Genomic DNA, 21,920 nt, shown 5'->3' on the forward strand with positions numbered 1-21,920 from the left:
TCTCAGAAGAAACGAATTTGTAAGAACGTTGATCGATGTTGGCACCGCCATCAATAACATTCCACTGAAAACCATCGGATCCACGGGCATCACTCGACAAGAAACTACTCATGCTCCCATCTCAATCAGATACCTTGAAGGAACGCTCGAAAATATTTATGGCTACATCACTCTTAAAGTGAACATAAGTTCAACCTGGACAGAAACCAAGTTTCACATAATCAGGAAGATCCAGGATATGACATGTCCTTCAAACGAGCGTGGATCCACGCTGAAAAGATGGGTACTTACAAAGCGCCTTTGGTTACACATCTCTCCAACGAAGAAAGTTCTGATCCAGGAGATTTGGCGGACGTTCCATCATCAGAGCACTTGGAGGAATTTCGAACTTTGATGAGGTTGAAACAAGAACCTGCAAAAGATGCATAAACATTCATCAAAAGGTCCTTCACTCAGGATCTCATTCCTCCCATGTCTATTTCATTTATTTCCTCACATGTTATCTTAGTATGGGGACTCAATTATGCTAGAATCTCTACTATTGCAAGACGTTATAAGTGGATAATCTCACTTCAGCAATATTTTACCAAGTGCTTGAATCTGACATTTCTCCGAATCGAGCATCTCATTGAGATGCTGTTCAAGCATGGAAAAGAACAATTTGTGCATTTCTACATAGCCTTTCGGGAGTTTCCATGTGTGCCACAAAACCAGAAAGCTTTGATATCTGCACAAATGTCGAATCCCACTACCGCGACTAAAGGAATGTTGAATCAACAGAAGATAGTTGGGATCCAAACGATCAAACCTAAGACATGCTCAAGGGATATGACGCTTCAACGCTCAAGCATCTAAGAAGCCTTCAAATTGTACTCCCAATCAAAGAGTACACCTCCTATAACGGCGCATCTAGCTTCAGCACAAATATCTCGACGATGACACACTGATTCAACACCAACGCAATCAAAGTGTAACTAAATTACAATCGCTAATTCTTCATTATCCCATGATAAGACTTCTGAAGCAGATTCAACATCATTCATCCATGGATGGCACAAACTCCTTCAACATATACTGGGAACTTGATCTTATTGGAATTTTCAATCTGATGTGATTCTATGAAACTTCATCAACGGAACCTCTCTACATCACAAGCATTGCACGACCAAGGAACTTTTTCTCCTCACATCCAGAATGGAGACTGACGTTGTTATCTTCCACAACAACATCGATTCTCTGACGAAGCCACTTCACAGTAAAGTCATATTCAGGAGAATTTGGGTTGAAGTCATAGAACATCTTCATCTTAGGAATGCTCAACTCACCAACTAGTTCGTGAAAGGCTCACTGGATGAAGGAGGAAAGGCTATATCTATAATCATGGTTCTAGCTTGTATCTGGAGCAACTCCAAGCATAGTATCGACATCAACAAGGATATGTGGAGGATATCCGTTCATGGTCTCAGCATCAACAAGAATTTCTGGAGAAATTTCAATCGTGATCTAGCATCAACAACGGTCTCAAGAGCAACATCCACATGACAGGGATTCATCAATTAACCTCTGAAGTATTGCTCGACGAAGCGGACTTCTCCAAGAACTAATGATTTATACCAAGGTGTGTATACATGAAATATGTTCACATGAAAGTCTTTCCAAAGCTTGCACGATGGGCGGGCACAATCCCAAGTCTTCTACAAGATGTTCCCATCACCTCTACGAATGAGATACAACACACTTCAGGCCATGGGTTTAGAAAAACGTACCAATGGTGAGGAATGTGACAATTCTTCCTGAACAAAATATGTTTGTCTATGTCTCTTCTACAACATACCAAAAGGGCGCATCAGTCGGATATACGAGCTGAAAGATATGTCCTTTACCGTCAGGTCTACGAAATCTGAAAATTTTATACGGGATTACAAATTACAAATGTGCATGCTTCGCCGGCTGACCTCTTGATTAAATATTTTCTGTGGTTGTAGTAATGAGGTTCAAACTCTCGGACTTGTGAAGGATATTTTTTTTAGAAAATAAATATATATACAAATATATTGACAAATTGGTAGAGAGTTACTGGGACTAAGGACTTGGCCAATTCTCATGCATGTGGTACATTTTATTTATCCTTAACAATTATCGCTCAAAACATAAAATGTACGAACTCTTATTTTACCAATATAGATTCTCAGAATATTAGTTATAAATCGTAAGCATGTGACATCAAACATTTAAGCAAGCATGCCGCATCAAATAAAATGATAACTAATTAATCAAAATAATTTTTTCAATTTTAAATCAATGCAAAAGTCATAAAAAGAATAAATTAAATTTACCAGACTGACGAAAATCGCCTCTCCGTTGTCCCAATGTTGGGTTTAGCTCATCATGGTGAAATACCTCTCAAAATATTTTATTAAGCTCAATTCGTATTTACAAGAAGAGAAAACAATGAAACAGGAAATCTGCAACAGCGCATGTGCGTTACATACCGACTGTTTCAAGTCTCAACTTTATGCTGAAGATAATCGTTACAAATCTGAAGATAAATGTTGCAAACGAGGATGAAGAAACTGTTACAATGAAGATAAACGTTGCAATCCAGTTGAAGAAACTGTTACGACGGATGAATAAACCGTCGCCGTTTCCCTGTTCTTCACGAGCAGCAGGAGCAGCAACAACAGAGTTTTGAAAACTCTTGATTCACGCCTCCTGAGCTCTCCTCTCGACCCCAAACTCTCGACAGCCCTGGTAGTCGACCCAAGGAGCCTTTATATACTCACATGCACGCTGAAATCCCTCACAATAACTCCAAATAATTCTTCTTTACTCGGGCAGTGAAGAGAGAATATTTTGAGATATTTTCTTTCTCCACGCGTTTCCAGCTCTGATTATTCCCTTTTTTAGACTTTATACGCATCAAACAATAGTTATAACTCTCCCAGATCATCTCAGCCATACGCAAACACAAGAAATCCCGTGAATAATTCTTCTCTGCACGTTCTTCCCTGTTTCCAGTTCGTGGCTTCCCTAGGAAATTCTAGCCAAATTTAATCGACCACAACACTCGCAATAGATTTCTAAATGTCCCAGGAACAATACCACAAATTTTTAGCGATTTAATCTCCCTATAACACCTTCATTTTGTTGATTGAAAATCTTCCAGAGAGTAAAAATATTTTCCCGCCAAAAAGTTTATTTGAATTTGAGAAGAAGGAAGGGTGTCCCCCTATCCTGAACTGGGGTGCGAATAGCAGGTGTCCAACTGAGGTGCCCCTTAACCAATAGTGAGAGTCCGAATAACAATTGTCCTTCAAGGTTGCCCCGGGCAACTTTTCGAGCTGATTTTTCCAAAATTGTTTATTTCCAAAAAATACCTAAAAACACACAAAACACCATAATAAGGACAAAAACAAGTACTAATAATACGGACATTGAGGACAAATTAGACACAAAAATGTGTCTATCACCTCTACAACTCCAAATTGAGTGATTCTTGTCTCATGGGATAAATCAGTCTCTTAGCTTAAACATTTGAGGTCAAGCATCAACATACGACGTCGTATGAGGTTCCTGCAGCTTCCAGAGCATACAATATGCAAGCAGCAATTCTTAGACGAGATTCATAACTTCCACAGTCGATCGGTTTCCACCAGGTCTTTCCACTAAGTCCTTCGTCAAGGTACCTTCAACTTCGACCACCTAGGGGTCTTTACATCAATTTTTCTACCTGGGTCCTCTTTCCAAGTCTTGCCAGAAGAAGAGAAAACGAAAAGGAGAGATTTAACAATATACTGGGGACTGACAGTCCACTGATCATGATGATCAGTTTCACAGTCCGAGACCCGTGACACCAGACTCTCATGTGCTAATCATTCATCATAAAAGGAATTCTACCACCAAGACATGCAACCATGGTCATTACATCACCCCCTCTTGAGAGCAACCTCAGTTATGGTCCCGTGACCAGGTTTTCAGAAGTGATGTTTCTACGACTGACAGAAACAAGATGGCACTGCAAGCACCATGCTCATGTATCAAACAAGGGGTCCTGATATCAAATGAATCGATGACATTAAAATCATTCACCAACCGTTCCGGACACAAGAGAGTGGTCTAAAGACACAACATGAGTGTTTTACTACAAGCTCTCCTGAGATGATTTTACACTGTCACGTAGAAAGCAGCGATCTGGGAGAAATTGTTAAATAATATAGGTATGGGTCATATAGCATTCTCTTCGTATGGATGTCCTCTACAACATATCCAAAATTCATAGCAATTGGAGAAACGAGCAAAAAGATGTGGCCAAAACATTGGACTACATACCAGCTGAAAATTTTCTGGAAGTCTCCTGGGAGTTTACTGTTTCGTCAATTTCGATCCTTAAACATGCTCAAAATCTGAAAATCTTCTTTAAAAAAGCTTGTAAATTTTCTGAGGATGAAGAAACATGGGTAGATCATGAAAATCCGACATCGGACAAAGATTCTACAACATTTTCAATGAATACCTGACTTTTGAATTTTCCGATGACGAATTATGACGAAATTCTTCATTCATCTACATCTGAATCAGAAGCTACGCCTTCCGCGCGAGATCAAACTTCATCTTCATCCGCTAGTCTCATTTGCTGAAGCCGGCAGTGTTTTGCTGATAAGCTGCAAGCCTTTCATCTTCAGCTTTCCTTTTCAGTAATAACTCATCTCGTCCCTGCTTCTCTTCTGCATCCGCTAAGGCTAAGAAAGCATTGATTCCGCCACGGACGACTCCCAGATGATCGAGAGACATACAATGCATCAACTTTCCAGCGTCTCTGAAAGGTTGATTCACCTCGGCATGAACATCTGTAAAAGTCTTCATCTTTGACATGGTATTTCTGGAGAGTTCCCCGGAAGGGCCAGAAGAGTGGTTGTAACCAGAAGTCACCACTATCTGAGGCGAAAGACATGGAGTCATGGATATACCAATAACAAACGTGTAACAAAATGACGATCAAAATTCATCATTCAAAATCATGACTTGATTTTCATAAAACCGTGAACAACCCACGTGAATTTTAACATCCACTGGTTTTTCAAAAACTAGACAGACGTCCATTCTACAATTGTGAAAACTCACATACAGACATTATTTCACCATGTATAATGGTCTACTTTCAACAGTTGTTCAAAATCAAAACATGAGTTTACAAAATGTATAAATATTTAACGTGAAACTCACGTAAATTTGAAAAATATATCTATATATTTTTTCTCCCTCGCACGAGCATCTGTCTTTGAAGCGAGAGTATATTTTCAAAGATTTCTGAAAGCTCGAAGATAAAATAATTTCATGAAAGCTCATAAACAAAATTTTATTACTAACAGACGCACGTCTATTAAAAAAAACTTTTCTCTCGTACGAGCATCCACCTTTGAAACGAGAGTTTATTCCACTTTGTGAAATATCACATATTTAAAAAGAAATAAAAAAGAAATTTTGGTTTTCTTGAAAGCTCATAGATAAAATTTTATATCATCAGACTGAGGTCTATTTTGTTTGTTCCTTAAACTAACAAACGAACGAGCGTTTGTTCCTAAAACAAGGATTTCTTTTCTTGGGCCCGGACCCATGAATCCTAAATCAACCAAGGTTCGATCACCAAATCAGCAGTGCTACACCAATTTGTGCTCGATGCTCTATCATGCTACTGGGATCTTCGTTCAAGCCGTGGTTCGCTCGCGCGATCGAAAATCCGATAACATCTTATCTTACGACTAAGTTCAATTACTTGTTTCGTTCATAACTGGAAAATCACCATTCGGTGCTGACTAAGGAACATGAATGTCCCTCACCAAGCAGGGGACTTAATGTAGATGGTGAATTTTCGACAAGGGATAAAATCGTAAAACCATAATTATACATGCTCCTGATCCAGCAATCAGATGAGTATTGAAGCTCATGTCTCTGATTGAAGCATGAAAGCTCATGCCATGAAATCTATGACTGAGAATACTGTCTCTCAGAGTATATGTAGATGTGTAGTCTCACAGCTGAGACAACGGCACATCTCATGAATACTGAGCAATTTCAGTAATTACTTCTTTATAGAATCGAAATATTGGACGGCTCCTAGACAGCTTTCCTGCTAGTATAGAGCAATAACGTCTTCAGGATGCAACAAGGTTTTCCCTGACTATGTAAAAGAGATATGACGTTTCAACAAGCTCATATTACTCAATTCTCAGATAATTAATGCTCCTAGACAGCATGCCTGCTAGTATAGAGCCATCAATTAATTATCTATAATCGTTAACTGAATATTCAACAATATTCTACTCTACGGTTCTTCGTAACATTTCGTCACTTCAATTAGTAGTTCTTCCCAGTAGAATTCCACTGGTTAGTGATAAATGTTCAACGTAAGGGCATCTGAGCAGCTATTGAGTAAGCCCCGACCAAAATGGTGCGAGTGTACTCAGCAATAATGCATAAACGAGCACCTGAATGCACAAACGAGCATTCCAAAACACGAAGGAACGATGAACCTATGCAAAATAGGAAGAAAAATAATAATAATAATAATAAAATATTAGCAAAGGCGGGGGACTGGGCCCACCAACCGGACAGTCACGCCGTGGCCAGTCCCACGCCCAATTCTATATTTTATCATACTTTGTTATTTGTCCCTCATCTCATGAAAATCTCTTCATTTAAGCAAATCTCCTTCGTTTCAAGGAAACTCCCCAGTCTCATGGTGTTTCCTCGCATCAAAGAAATAAAATAATTAGGAAAGGTGTCGTGGGACAGGGCTCACTAGCCGGCCGGCCGTGCCCTAGCCGTGGCCGGTCCCACACCTCATGGTTCCTTATTATTTTGTTATTTCTTTCATCCCATGAAAATTCCCTGATTTCATGATATTTCCCTAAACTCATGAAAATTATGTAAAATACGGGAAAAAACGCACGGGACCGGGCTCATTGGACGGCTGGCCACGCCCTCGCTTTCGCCGGTCCCACGCACTCTTGTCACATTATTTTAATATTATTTGTTTCCCTCATCCCATGGAAACTCCTTCACTTTAAGGAAATTCCCTAGTTTCAGCAAACTCCCTGAATTCATGAAATTTCCTTCAAGTCATGAAAATAATATAAAATTAGGGAAACTCATGGGATCGGGCCCTAGCCAGTCCCACATGCCCCTTATTTTATTATAATTTTTTATGTTTCTCTCATATCATGAAAATTCCTTAATTTCATGAAATTCTTCAGTTTCATGGTATTTCCATCACATCAGGGAAAATACATAAAAATTACATAAAATTGGGAAAAGTGTTGCGGGACCGAGCTTGCTAGCTGGCCGGCCATGCCCTGCCGTGGCCGGTCCCACACCTTGCGATCTCATATTTTATTAATTATTTTCATCATCTCATGAATTTTTCCTAGTTTCAGCAAAACCCTGGATCCTTCATATTTTCTCAAAATGTTGCTCAAACGCGCACCAGAAAATATCGTAACTCTCAGAACTGAGACACGAAAATTATGGTAACACGGGCATATCCCATTGACCGAGCAAGGCTGTCCCTAAGGCTTGTAAATAGCCGGTCCCGCATGTTTTAATAATTTTGACCTAATTTGCTCAATTGCTCATATTAGGTCCAAACTCTTTTCAAACAACTTGGAGTTTGCTCAAATGATCATCAGCTGGTCTCGCGTCCACCAAGGGCCGGTCTCATGCTCTCTTGATCGGTCCCTCATCTTTTCATAACTAGGTTTTACTACCTAACGCTCACACGAGCATTATTTTAGTAAATCATTAAACCAACATTTAATCATCCTTTCACCAACTGGTCTTCAGAGACTTTGGTATTTTTGCTCACTTGAGCAGCTGGGAGATACACGGTCGATTCATCATCACATGTATCCGGTCCCTCCTTCATATCATGAATGGTTTTCAATAAATCATCAATTCAGCAATTGATCAAAATTATGGTTTCCAATCCAGAGCTCTGCAAAAAACATAATTCTGAACAGATTCAAACATTAACAATTTTACGTTGATCCCGTGGTCAACATTTTAATAATTATACTCATCTCAGATGCCAGCATCTTAAATCAACATTTGCTCACACCAAAGAATATTGGTTCAATTATTAATATTCAACAATTTATCAAATGAGCAACATTCACTCAAATGGACAATATTTGTTCACGCTGAAGAATGTTGGTTCAACTATCAATATTCAATAATTCATCAGATGAGCAACATTTGCTCAGATGAGTAATATTTGCTCAGACTAGAAATATTTGCTCAGACTAAGGAATATTGGTTCAACTATCAATATTCAACGATTCAGCAGCACAATTTTCTCAGGTTATCAACATTTATTCGGAAATGATATTTTCTGTCTCAGCAGACATGTTCGATTCATGAGTCTCAGAACATTTGTAAATTATGTTCAACTCAGCAATACAAGGACTCATAGTCCCATAAAGTCATCAACTGAATAACTAAATACACGTCTGTCTTGCAGACTCCACATTCATGAGATATCAATCGTGTCACATGGGGGGATATTAACTAGGGTTTTGGTCTGGCGGTCTACGGCACGTGTGTTCATACACACGATGAGAATGTGAGCAAGTCGTTCAATCGGTTGGAGGAGTTAGAAAAGTAGTGGGTGGAAAGTTAACCAGTCTCCGCACGATGAGCAACTGGTTTCAACACGATTTCCCACTTCCCCATTCTTTGACTCCAGCAACTGTCACACTTCATGGGATCATGGTGTTATCAATTGAGCAATATAAAAGGCCTCTGAATCATGATTGAAACGGACAAGAATATCTCGACAAGTTCATACAGACAATCTTTCGTTTACACGAACTCATCGTCTGAGTAAATTCAATCATTCAGAACTTTCTTACGCAGAATACACAACACACCTACAATTTCGATCACCATTGATCTCACACATTTCTCAGCTTTCCTCCTACAGATCAACCCATCCTCTCTTGTGACCGAATTGACTCTGGAACGACCATTGGCTTGGTTTAGGCCGGAGTCCTACAGATTGATCTCTCGAACTTAAAGCACACCCTTCTTGCAGTGCATCTGTGTGAGGTTGAGCATTTGCTCGGTTCAAGGAGTCTCCGCACGGTCATCTCCTCAATTCCGTAAAAACCAGCAAATCGTTTTTCCCCATCTACAACTTTAGGTTTCTTCGATACCCTGTAGGTTAACGACTTGAAGACTTCATTGGGATTGTGAAGCCATACCGATACTACTTTCTTGTAGTTGTGTGATCTGATCTTACTGATTCTATCGTGTTGAGTACAATAGTAACGACTTTCTTAAGATTGGTATCTCCGTAGGAAAGATATAAAAGTAATCACAAACATCTTCTTCTCATCGTTTGTGATTCCACAATATCTTTTTTCGCTGCGTCGATTAAGATTATTGTGAGGTGATTGATAATACTGAGCTTTTCTTCGGGAATATAAGTCTGGTTTATCAATTGGTTCCTGTTCACCTTGATTAATCAAAAGACGGAATAAAACTTGTAGGTATTTCTGTGGGAGACAAATTTATCTATTATCGTAGACTTTTCTGTGTGATACAGATTTGTTTATTAAAGTCTTCGACTTTGGGTCGCATCAACTCTTAGTTGTGAGTGAGATCAGCTAAGAGAATCAAGTGCGTAGTATCCTGCTGGGATCAGAGATGTAAGAGCATAACTGTACCTTGGATCAGTGTGAGATTCATTGGGGTTCAACTACAGTCCAGATCGAAGTTAGTTTGTAGTAGGCTAGTATCTGTAGCGGCTTAATACAGTGTGTGTTCAATCTGGACTAGGTCCCGGGGTTTTTCTGCATTTACGATTTCCTCGTTAACAAACTTTTAGTGTCTGTGTTATTTTTTTTCCGCATTATATTTTGTTATATAATTGAAATATCACAGGTTGTGCGTTTGAATCAATCAATTAGAATATCCAAACTTTGGTCAACCTTTGGTTGTTGATTTACATTGATTGATACTTGAACATTGGTCTTTGGTACCGTTCAAGTGATTTCTCTTGTATTCAATTAGACTCACAGATTTCTATTTGCTTGAGTAAGTATTGAATCGAGAAAGAGAGATATAACTTTTTGATATACTTTATTAAGATTGAGTCTCGTTGATTCTCTTGAAAGTTTATTGGAGTTAGTCCAAACAGATTGTTAAGCGAAATATTGGGTGAGGTTGTTGTACCCCAATTTTTCACCTTCTTACTAAGGAGGTAACTGCAATAGAAATAAAACAAGTTCTATTCTCCATAAAATACGAAAGTGCTCCTGGTCCAGATAGTTATCCGAGTAAGTTTTTCAAATTTTTTGGGAAACAACTCATCCTCAATTGATTGCTATGGTTCATAGTTTTTTCAATGATCTTAATATACATCCACTCGTGAATCACACAACCTAACACTAATACCCAAAGTGGACCACCCATCAAAGCCTTCTCAATTCAAACCCATAGGACTCTGTAACGTCACTTATAAAATCATTGCAAAAATCCTAGTTAATCGAATTAGACCCCTACTCCCTTTTCTAATAAGCCCTTTTCAAAGTGCCTTCGTACCACAAAGATCAATTCATGATAACATAGCAATTGTTGGAGAGCTATTCCACCATATAAAAACTTCAAGCCTCACCAAAGACCCAAAAATTGCTTTAAAACTGGATATCCAGAAAACCTACGACAGCTTAGATTGGGGATTCATCAAAGCTACCTTCACTAAACTTGGATTTCCAACAATATTTGTAGATTATATTATGCTATGTGTCACAACAGTTACATACTCGATCAACATAAATGGTACACCTCATGGATATATCAGCCCAACTAGAGGTATTAGACAAGGAGACCCACTATCTTCATATATGTTCATAATATGTGCGGAAATCCTGTCTACAAATCTGAGAAACCTTCAAAACCAAAAGTTGGTTCGAGGACTTAACATTTAAAGAAAAGCACCACCAATTATTCATTTAATGTATGTTGATGATATGCTAATCACTTATAAATCCTCTGCTCAGAGTAATCTCCATTTCAAGAAACTGCTTCACTCTTACAGCACTTCGGCGGGCCAGGTAATTAATACTTCCAAATCAGTAATTATTCATCATCTGAGATTGGATCAAGTTGAGATAATTAATCTTCAACAATTTTTCGATATATCGTCCACATCAAAACCTCCAATCTATCTTGGAGTCCAATTCAAACAAGGAAGAGCATCTAATCACACATTTGCGCCTTTTCTTCAAAGATTAGCTGCAAACGCTAAAGGGTAGATGACAAAATGTATGACTCCAGATGGAAGATTGGTCCTCATTAAAACCTCCCTAACCCTCACATCAAACCACCTAATGCAAACACAAAATCTACCCATCAATGTCCACAAACAAATAGATCGTATCACCAGGAATTTTTTCTGGGGACATGATTCGCAGTTAGAAAGCTTCATCCTATTGATTGGGATAAAGTAACAAAACCAATATCTGAAGGAGCGCTAGGTATAAGAAAAAGCAGTGATCATAACAAGGCACTTCTCATGAAAAGAATCTTTACGTGAACAACCTAACTCCATCTGTGGAAGTCTCTGCGGTGAAAAATATCTCAATCAGCAACCAATGGAGACAATTAGCTTCACTCGTCCCTCTCATAAAACAATTGATTTTTCATCGTATTGGAAATGGGTTGTCAACACCAATAGAAGCCAATTGGGTTCCATTCCCAAAACCTAGACCCAACTCAATGTTACCCTATCCTGAAAGTAGTTGATATCATTGATCCAATCTCTCATAACTGGAACCAGGAAAAATTAAACACCCTACCCAATCTTACAACTCAAAAAATAATAAACACTCACCTACACCAAGATAGCCCCCAAGACAAAATAATATGGCCCCACTCAAAATCTGGAAAATACACTACTTCATCGGGATACAAATGTGTAACCCAAGATCAACATACTCAACCCCCCTTCCACCAACAAAATTTTTGTGAACTTTACCGTGTCTACCGGAAATTTAGCTTTTCTTGTGGAAAGAAATCAATGAGGGTCTATCAACCTTCTCTCTTCCACATCACATCCATCTGACCAACTCGGATATTTGCCTCAGATGCAACACTAATCAGGAATCAGCGTCTCGCCTGCTAATTCACTGCCCAACTGCGACTTCAGCTTGGAACACTTTATTCACTCAGCTATCAACCTAACCAAACCCCAACTATAACCCCACATGCCCTTTAACGCCTTAAACAGCCATTTCCCAAATTCTACAACAATTAGCACCAGTGTCTGTCATCTCTTCTGTCTGCTTTCTATTTTGGACCTTATGGTTGGCCAGGAATGAACTAATCGATTTCCAAAAGCAAACAACATCAGAAGATATCCTAGCTTGGGCGCAAAAACAACAACAAGAATATTCTGTGGCAATAGAATCCTCACCTCCTGTGTTACCAGGAGATTCTCCGATAATTAACCACTCAAGAAATGCCAAAAGAATCTCAAGAATTTCGGTAGGGTGGTCCGCACCAAACTTTAATTGGATTAAGATTAACACAGATGGGGCAGCCAGGGGGCATCCAGGTTTCGCAAGGGCGGGTTTCATTTGCAGAGATTCTGAAGCACGAACAATTATGGCTTTAGCTCAACCTCTAGGAGTTACAACATCCTTAAATGCATAAACTTGGGCTCTGCTTTTAGCATCAAGAACAACAAAAGAAAGGCAATGGCCAAAAGTTCTCTTCAAAACGGACTTAGAAAACTTTCTGTTTTTCACATCCCTGCTGAACCCCCTTGGCACATCTCAGGGATGATTGGAGAAATAAATTATAGAATACGACAGATTCCTGAAGTCGCTAGCGGATGGCTTGGCCAATCAGGCTGCAGATGAAAGTCAAATGAGAAACTTTTCAACCAAAATTTGGGACCATGCAATCCCGGTTTGTATTAGTCAAGTTATCTTCCATGACTCGTCCCAGACCTATTTTGCATACATTTGCTAAAGAAAAAAATCCATATTTTTTAAAGTTGGTGAGAGAAGAGGTCAAGAACATCAAGCAAATTTCTAGTTTTAATGAAGTTGCTCCAGCAAATATTGATCTGCAAAAAAATGAAGTTGCTCCAGCAAATATTGATCTGCAACAAAGGAGATGACTAATAGGACTTTTCTTTGTGGCTTTGACCCCAATGATTTTTTGTTTATCTCTTTCCCGTAACCAATGTTCTGTCAAATATTATAAAGGGTACATTATTTTATATGTCCCTACTTTTGACACCCAATAAATATATCCTTATACAACAATAAATTTTTCCCTACTTTTTTATAACCTTACCCATTTAAAATTAGATTACCTTAATACCCTCACCCATATAATATTTTTCTTTATTTCAAAATGTAACAAGTTTCTTCCACTACCACTTCACCACCACCACTAGCACCACCACCACCAACATTCAACTACCATTCCACCACCACCGTTCAACAACCACCACCTACCAACCGCTACCACCACTAATATTTCACCACCACCATTACACCACCACCAGTCCTCCATCACCACTAGTTTGTTGCCGCCACCACCACTAGTTCGTCGCTGCCACCATTGATTCAGATATTTTTGTATCAATAGCAGTAGTAGATCCAAATAAAAATAGAACCAACAGTAGAAGTTGATCCAGTTTAGGGGATCAACAACGATAGTTGATCCAATTTAGTGGATCAACAATGGTAGTTGATTCACTAAATTGGATCAACAATAAAAGTCGATCCATGTAAATAGAGTGAACTTGGCGTGAGTCGAACACGCATCATCTGACATGGAGTCAGTCATGCTACAATTGCACCACAAGTTCAACATTGGAAGAAATTTACATGATTTAAACTACAAAGCATGATTTAAACTACAAGCATGATTATACTTATCCAAGGAAATATTGTCAACAATAGGAGTTGAAAGGATCAACAACAGTAGTTGATCCATAAAAAATTGGGTCAACAACAGGAGTAGATCCCATAGATGGATCAACAACCATAGTTGATCCCATAAAAAATTGGGTCAACAACAGGAGTTGATCCCATAAAATGGATCAACAACAACAATTAATCCCGTAAAAGCATAAACATCATTCAAAGCAAAATTTATCACTGCCCTAACATCCACCACCACTGCCGCAAAACAAAAATAACCACCACTACAACTATACCTTTCACCACCATCAAAAACATCCAACACAAATACAATTATAATACTGTCATTACCACCAACCTAAAAAAAGGTGTCAACAACAATAGTTGATCCCATTTAGGGGATCAACAACATTAGTTGATCCAATAAAAATTGGGTCAACAATAAGAGTTGATCCAATAAACGGGATCAACAACAGTAGTTGATCCAATAAAAACTGAAGTAAGTAGGTTACTGAAAGGACAATTTCTATACCTGGAACACCATCAACATATTGAACTCGATCTCGAACACAAATTCAAACCTCCATTAAAATAGCACCAATAGTTCCCGTCACCAACTGTGACCCAAATCAAACAGAAACTTCATCTTCTTTGTTGATCTAACTCGATCTCAATCTTAATTTCATCTTAGGAACCCTGATTTCACATTTTTGTTCTTCAATCTCTCAGTTTAGATTTCACAACAGCAGAACATATTAACCTTAATAGATCTGTTGGTAGCGGTTGCGGAGGTAACGGAGGTGATGGTGCTGGTTTTGGTGGAGGAACTCGAGATGATGATGATTCTTTGATAATCTAACTCGATCACAATCTTAATTTCATCTCAGGAACCCTAATTTCACCTTTCGTTCTTCAATCTCTCAGTTTAAATTTAACAGCAGCAGAACATATTGACCTTAATAAATCTGTTGATAGTGGTGACGGAGGTAACGGAGGTGGTGGTGCTGGTTGTAGTGGAGGCGATCAAGATGGTGTGGTGATGGTAACGATGAAGATGGTGGTGGCGACGGAGATGAAGATGATGGTGAGCTCGATCGTTTTTCTCCGGATGAGAAATAAAGAAGATAAGAAGAAGCAGAAATGGAGTATATTTGGAAGTCCCTAAATTATTGATGGGCTTATAGATAAAGAGGGACATAATTATTATGTGATAAGGATATTTGTATAGACCATCAAAAGTAGGGACAATAATTCAGTTACCATTATTATAAAAGAGAGGTTGATCCCACTGTACTTTTGGTACAGCAAATCCTTAACCATTGATCAAAACCAAACCCTATGACACGGCAATCTAGTACAAGAAATACAAACAACTCTATCTTTGAACATAAAAAATTCCCTGATGATGAAACTGGGACACAAATGTGTGTCTAACTGGTGAAGCTGGAGAGTTTAAATGGAACAACAGGGTGCCAAAATAAAAATACAAGGCTTGACAATCTTATCATTGTTATCAGCTGCTCATAATAAATTATTTACTAGTAAACAACTATGAAACATTCAATATTGGATAATGCATATTTAGAACATGCCAAATGGAAGTTGTAGAAAAACCTAAATGAAATCACACAAAAAAAAGTGTAAATTGGATGGGTGGAGTCTGCTTTTTCTGATTTCCCATTCTTATATGGCCGTGTCATGAAATGACTTAGCATTACCAATGATAGTTGACAAAAAAGACTCACGTCACATACTAAATGAACTTAATCTGGTGATGTGAACTTAATCTGGTGATGTACACGCACCTTCAAGGTGCCAAATCTGTTCCAAATCTCAAAAAGCAATAACCAAACCCATCCTTAAAATGATGACAGCAAAACTAAGAATGCTAACAAAAGTTGTACCATGGCCTAAAGGGAAAAAAGAAACACTCATCAACAGTACAAGATTGAGCAATGTGACCAACCTAGGTGGTGAGCTCCATAATAGCACTCACAATATCCCCATTGTGGGTCTTGAGAGCCTTCACAGCTTTTCCCTTGGAAACACCAGCTTGGGTCATCACCAAATCAATGTCACGAGCCTCCACCCCAGTATCATCAACTTCTTCCTCTTCCTCATCAGCAAGTGAAGCACCTGCACCGGATACATCAGGCTTCGACATGACAGAACCACCGTCGGGCAGCTTGAACTGTTGGGCAGCTTGAGTTTGCAGCTGAGAGCTCAAATCCTCAATCTTTGCCTCTCCAAATATGACATAGGTCTCAGAATTTGGACTCTTGAATACATCAGGTCTCGAGATAACAAAGAGTATCTGAAAAGACCAAAGTAAAGAAGGTGAAATTCAATGGGCCATCATCATCATCATCATATAATAAACAAAACGATTGAATATAAAAGAATGTTTATTCAATGCTTACGTTCTTTGTACGCTTGATAGTAACCCTGCTAACGCCTGTAACAGGTTTCATTCCCAGCTTCAACATTGCCTTACGGCTCTTCTTCTCACTTCTACTCTGTTTTGAGCTGTCAGTAGTTCCTACACCTTCATTACCAGGCAAGAGTTTCAGCAGCAAAACATAATAATCCCACAAATGAATTCCATTTCTTTCCCAGTCAAATGTATAACCAATAATTATACCTCTGGAGGATATTATGAGCTGTAAACAGTAAACTTTGTGACTAGTAATCATTTAAAATCAATAATCAATTGAGTATCAAATTCGGCAGTAGTATTCAAACAGAGAATATACAATTGATTTCGACGATGTCAATATTGCCAAAACTAACAAGCCAATTAGAGCATTAACAGTATCGGATCTGTATATCCGACAAGCCATTTGTAGAAAATTGCGAAATTGGAAATCAACAATGAGTAAATATAAAATCAACCAAAACGCGGATGAAGATTAGCCCAACATCGTAAAGTTAAATAAGTCACTATAGAAACCCTAGAATTGAATATCCAAAAGACCCGAAAAAGAGAAAAAAACCTAGAAAAAACAGAGCTATCCATACCTTCTTCCTTCTCATCGTCCTCGTCGTCGTCATCATCATCATCTTCTTCATCCTCATCTTCCTTCACATCAACAACGGGTTCATCCTCCTATAATAACCCACCGGAAAAATCATAAGAAAAAGTGCAAAAACCCAAGAATAATACAAATAATCACAAAAAAAATACATGTTACATACTTGTAACTTTTGCTGTTCCTTAACGGAGATCACCTGTTCTTCCTCTTCAACTACAGGTCCTGGCATTTTCGGAGAATATTGAGAATAGCGAAGCCTTTCAGTGGTTGTTTTGCTTATCACTTTTGAAGATAATACTGGTGTGTGTATAAGGGTTTTAATATTTGTGGGAGTGTATCGAGGATGATGTTTCTTAAATTCCTTTTATACAGTAATATTAGATTAGATCTTATCTAGCGGATCTAAAAATCTTAACCGTTTAATTGTTGGACCATTAAAAAACTTAGACCAAGTCTCGTGATCTTGGGGCTTATTATGGCCTTCATTTTGTTGGGCAATCGGTCGTTGAAAGAAGCTTTTCCGTTATGATAGGACGACACAGGCGAATTACTATGGTAAGTTTGTTTGGTTTTGTACAAAGATTAAGAAAATTAATTATGATAACCACTTTTTCCTATATTTTCCTAATTTGTTTTTGGTTTCATTCATCTGATATGGGAGAAAGAAAAAAGAGAAGTAGTCTTTTTGTTGTGTTAATAGAGAAAAAGGAGAGAGACATGTCTCTTAATAGGTTGATAAGTAAATTTATAACATTTGACTTTCCATTTATGAAAACCAGTCTATCTTTTAACATACCCAAATAAGAAACCAAGTCTATCTTTTAGAAACGTAAAGAGCAATTAGGAACGAATTATACACCCGTCCAATTAATACCTCGTATCTGATTCACACCTTTTCTGGTCTCTCCAAATAGGACGTGCATTACAACAGTATCAGTATAACTTTTTTCTTATATAAGTTGGAATCGATATAGTCTATAAAGATTTTTTTTCTTCTTTCAGGTTGTTTTCAAATATTAATTCACATGGGAATTGAAGTATGCAAAATATTTCAAAAATTGCATAGTTCATGAATTATGTTTATGCTAGTTCAAAAGATTAGAATGTTAGTTTACGAACTACGCATAAACAGATCCCAATAAAAAAGACTTCAAACGTATTAAAAGTTAAAACTAAAAATGATAATTTGTGAACTGTCTCTTTCATGTTTTTCTCTAATTTGATGTCTATCGATAAAAAGTTTTCTCTCTCATTGCACGACTCCTTCTCTCTTCCTCTCACCTGATTTCTCCCCTCCTCTCACCTGATTTCTCCCCTCTGGTCTCTTCTTTTCTTTCCGTTGCTCTGTCTGCTAGTGTCCTAACAGCTAGTTTTGGTCAGATTTCTCACTGCCTTTTCGTCCCCCTCTCTCGATTCTTTCATGAAGGCTCATTAATCACTCATGGCTTCACTACAATCATTGAATCTCGTTCGTCCAAGTATGGAAGGCTCCTCCAAAATCACAGACACAGTTGGTTTAACTAAAATCACTAAAATTACTGAAGTAGGAAATACTATGAAATACAATTACCAAATGTATCTCTGCTTATGAAACTGTATCAACATAACCAACAATACCCTCAATACTGATTGTGCAAAAATTCTCAATGAAGACTGTGAAAAAATCACTAGAACCATAGATGCAATCTCCACGATCATAACCACACCTGGAACTTCCAAACATCTAGAACAGCAAGAACAGCAAAATCAACAACAACAACTGCAACTAATAGTTTAATACTCGCAATCCCTTTGGAAAAAGAAATCACAACCACAAACTCATATCTAAGTCATCTGAGAACTCTCACAGCCAAGCTCAATTTCAATATTTGAGCATTCTTACCTACAATCCAATCAACTATACTAAACGATCCTATAACCCCACCAAAAAGCACCCAATAAACACCTCAATACCCCATTCAATCCAAATAAAGGATGACCCAAACACTACCAAGCCCCTGATAAAACTACCTTCCCAACAACCCAGTCCAAATACTCTCTGATCCATGTCCAAATCTACACAAAAATTCTTGCAAACTATGAAAACACTAGTTGTTCCTCTCCTACCTTAAGGAACAATTATCTCAGGAATACTCAGGTAAATCTTAATCTTTCTCTGATCTTGCTAATACCAACTTAATTATGAATACTAACCCTTCTAATTTACATCCTAATATTCTTATTCATCCTAGTCATATCTATCTCATAAACCTCTTATCCTGGAATAGTAATATGCAATATAATAACAATGTTATAATCATGATCATTCAGTCATTCAATATCTTTGAAACCATATTAAATTTCAAGACTAACATTCATAAACATTCAACTACCCTCCAAACCACCAAAATAAGCAAAATAACCAAAAAAGTGAATTTGTCTGGAAAGCAAAAAGTCTTAAGTAGCATCCCTCCCATCTCCCGGCATCTAGATTTGCATTTTACCTGTTTAGATAGAATTGGGTCTGTTTGGCCCAGCATTTCGCATCCTCTGGTGTTCCCGACTAGCTTGTCTACTGGTTGGACGAACAGAAGGGTAGGCTTGTCCATTTCTATTTCTTACAGGTGCAGGTTCCACTGGTGCTGCTACTGGTGCCGGTGGTATTGGACCTTATGGTGCTGGTCCCATGTGTGGTGGATTCACCTCTCCATAACCTGTATTTGCCACTGCAACCACTTTAGATGCAATCCGGCTAACAAATGGATACAACATGTCAAGTCGTGGAAATACAACTGCTTGAGGAAGAATGGGGATTGTAGTGTTCCTTCGAATCTCAATTCCAACATATGCTGACATAACATTAGCAAAGAATCCCATATGTACCCCACTAGTAACAACATAATGATCCCCAACAAGCACAACACCTTCATTCACCACATATTGACCACTTTGAGGATGAGTAACATACACAACATAACCATCATTTGTACTCCATGCATGTCCTGGTTCACGACTCACAGAAATTAGTACGGGTACATCCCCATTGTTCTAAAAAGGGATGGTCCCCTCATCTCTGTTGGTACCACTGCAACTCCCAGTCTCATGCATACTATGGTGAAAGTTTACCCTTCTCATACCACCACCACTACTACTCCCTCCCTCTTCATACACACTATCCTGAAACATTCTTTGTGTGGTGCAGGCCTAACCCATGCATGATGCTGAAATACATCATAGCATATTTATTAGTCAAGGATCAGGATTGAAACTAAACTTTACAAGAATCAATATAAAAATTCAAATTACCTGAGATGGAGTTGGTATGTTGGATCTTTGGTGCACTATAACCGTTCCATTTCCTGGTGGGATCTGATCATACATCTGTTTTATCTTTACCCTTCGGTTATAGCGCAAATTCTCCCAGTGCCAGTTGAAACTGCAGGTATAATTGATTTCCTCTCGCCCATTTGGGAAAGAAATACCATATGGAAAACTGGAGATGGGATAATTGGTATTGTACAAACTCAAAGTATGCTCCTCCAAAATCTCTGGTGTTTCTTCGACAATCCCTCCTCACTGTAGAACAATCAAGGCATGTTTTCTTGATTTTTCTGATAGAATGAAACTTCTCTCTCTGGTTATTCTCTGAGATGAAGATGAATAAGAAAATGAAAAGTTGACTCTTCAAATTGTTTTTTATATTCAGTGGAATAGCAACAAGCTATTATTTTCTACCGTCAAGAGTAACCGTCTCGAAATATAATTACTAAGCTTAATGAACATTTGTTCATAATTGATCAATTTCGGTGGAGAACAATTTATTGTTCGGAACCAAATCATGATTCAAGTTTATCATTCGAAAATAACCTGGAACAGTGATATGTGTCATTGATGTTATTCGGGAATGTTTCGAATTGATTTAGAGAAATAAAGAACTACTATATTCGGAATATAAGACTGTGTTGTCAGTCTTACAAACTGAGAAAACTGTTATACATTTGAATCCGTATTACATGTACTCATACAAGTAGTGGAGTAGCTATATATCGACTTACGGATTTGTGTGATACGCATATTCGTATGTACATCATGGGAAAATCTGTTTGTTTCGTGATCCGGATAGGTATGTATATCCGTATACAAACCATTTTGGAACTGTGGTAAGAAAATCGGGTTTAAGTATCCAAACCGGTATGCGAACCAATACAGTTCTATGCTCTAGAACCAGTTTAGTATCCAAACCGGTATGAAAACTGAAAAGGTTATGTGAACTCCGGAACCGGTAAAGTCTTAAGGTTTTCAAACCGGCTCGCAAACTGAAAAGGTTTTGTCAACTCCGGAACTCAGTTTTGCACCTAAGTTTGTAAAAGGGTACGTGAATTGAAAATTTTCTATCAACTCCGTAACTCGGTTGTGCTTATAAGTTTGCAAACCGATCCGCGTACCATGACTCACCCAATTCACGAACGACTCATGTATTTGTACTTTATGCATTTACCAACAATGTCGATTGTGTTCAATTGCGATTAAATTATTTCTATGAGATAATTTGTATTTTTTCAATTCTCTAAAACACTAGACTTATTTGATCACATGATTGTGACTCAAGATTAATGTCTTTGTGTTCATGAAAATGAGTGTTAAGCTTTTAAGTTCAAACCGGCTAGTTTCGGCTAACCACGTTGAACATAGTAATTATACACGGTTCGGTTACGGTTTAGCTAACCAGAGTGTATATCTTGTTTATGTGAATAAGATTCAAAGCTTTCATCTGACGGTGAATATTGTTTGCTTGGTTCCAAAGTTATCTTAGCTTAAACCTAAAGCAACCTTGGATTTGAAGTCTATATAAGGGGATCTCTTAGTGAAAAAGCGGGGTCTAACAACCACACCCAATATTTCTCTTAGAAATCTGTATGGACAAACTCCAATATACTTTTAAGAGAATCAACTAAACAGTCAGACTCAATCT

General features: G+C 38.1%; 1 protein-coding gene across 2 annotated transcripts; it reads right to left on the minus strand.

Moving 5' to 3' along the window:
• Nucleotides 1-15,593: 15,593 nt before the first annotated feature.
• On the minus strand, nucleotides 15,594-17,305 carry LOC113301668 (nascent polypeptide-associated complex subunit alpha-like protein 2). 2 transcript variants are annotated; one of them, XM_026550451.1, is made up of 4 exons: nucleotides 17,166-17,305; nucleotides 16,956-17,043; nucleotides 16,358-16,482; nucleotides 15,594-16,251 (listed from the first exon to the last, which is right to left on the minus strand). In XM_026550451.1, exons 1-4 carry the CDS (start codon nucleotides 17,196-17,198, stop codon nucleotides 15,904-15,906), a joined length of 594 nt encoding a protein of 197 aa, XP_026406236.1. In that variant the 5' UTR covers nucleotides 17,199-17,305; the 3' UTR covers nucleotides 15,594-15,903. The 2 variants fall into 2 exon arrangements, with proteins under 2 accessions (XP_026406236.1, XP_026406235.1); XM_026550450.1 differs by having other exon boundaries at nucleotides 17,133-17,305.
• Nucleotides 17,306-21,920: the final 4,615 nt, after the last annotated feature.

This window comes from Papaver somniferum, chromosome 8 (assembly GCF_003573695.1).
Source record: "Papaver somniferum cultivar HN1 chromosome 8, ASM357369v1, whole genome shotgun sequence".
Classification (NCBI taxonomy): domain Eukaryota; kingdom Viridiplantae; phylum Streptophyta; class Magnoliopsida; order Ranunculales; family Papaveraceae; genus Papaver; species Papaver somniferum.

Excerpts from the sequence above, each read along its gene's own strand:
- LOC113301668 (XM_026550450.1), bottom strand. The coding sequence starts at position 17,198 with ATGCCAGGACCTGTAGTTGAAGAGGAAGAACAGGTGATCTCCGTTAAG. Across the intron at positions 16,483-16,955 it reads GGACGATGAGAAGGAAGAAG|GTGTAGGAACTACTGACAGC; the intron begins GTATGGATAGCT and ends CTGGTAATGAAG. Across the intron at positions 16,252-16,357 it reads CTATCAAGCGTACAAAGAAC|ATACTCTTTGTTATCTCGAG; the intron begins GTAAGCATTGAA and ends TGGTCTTTTCAG.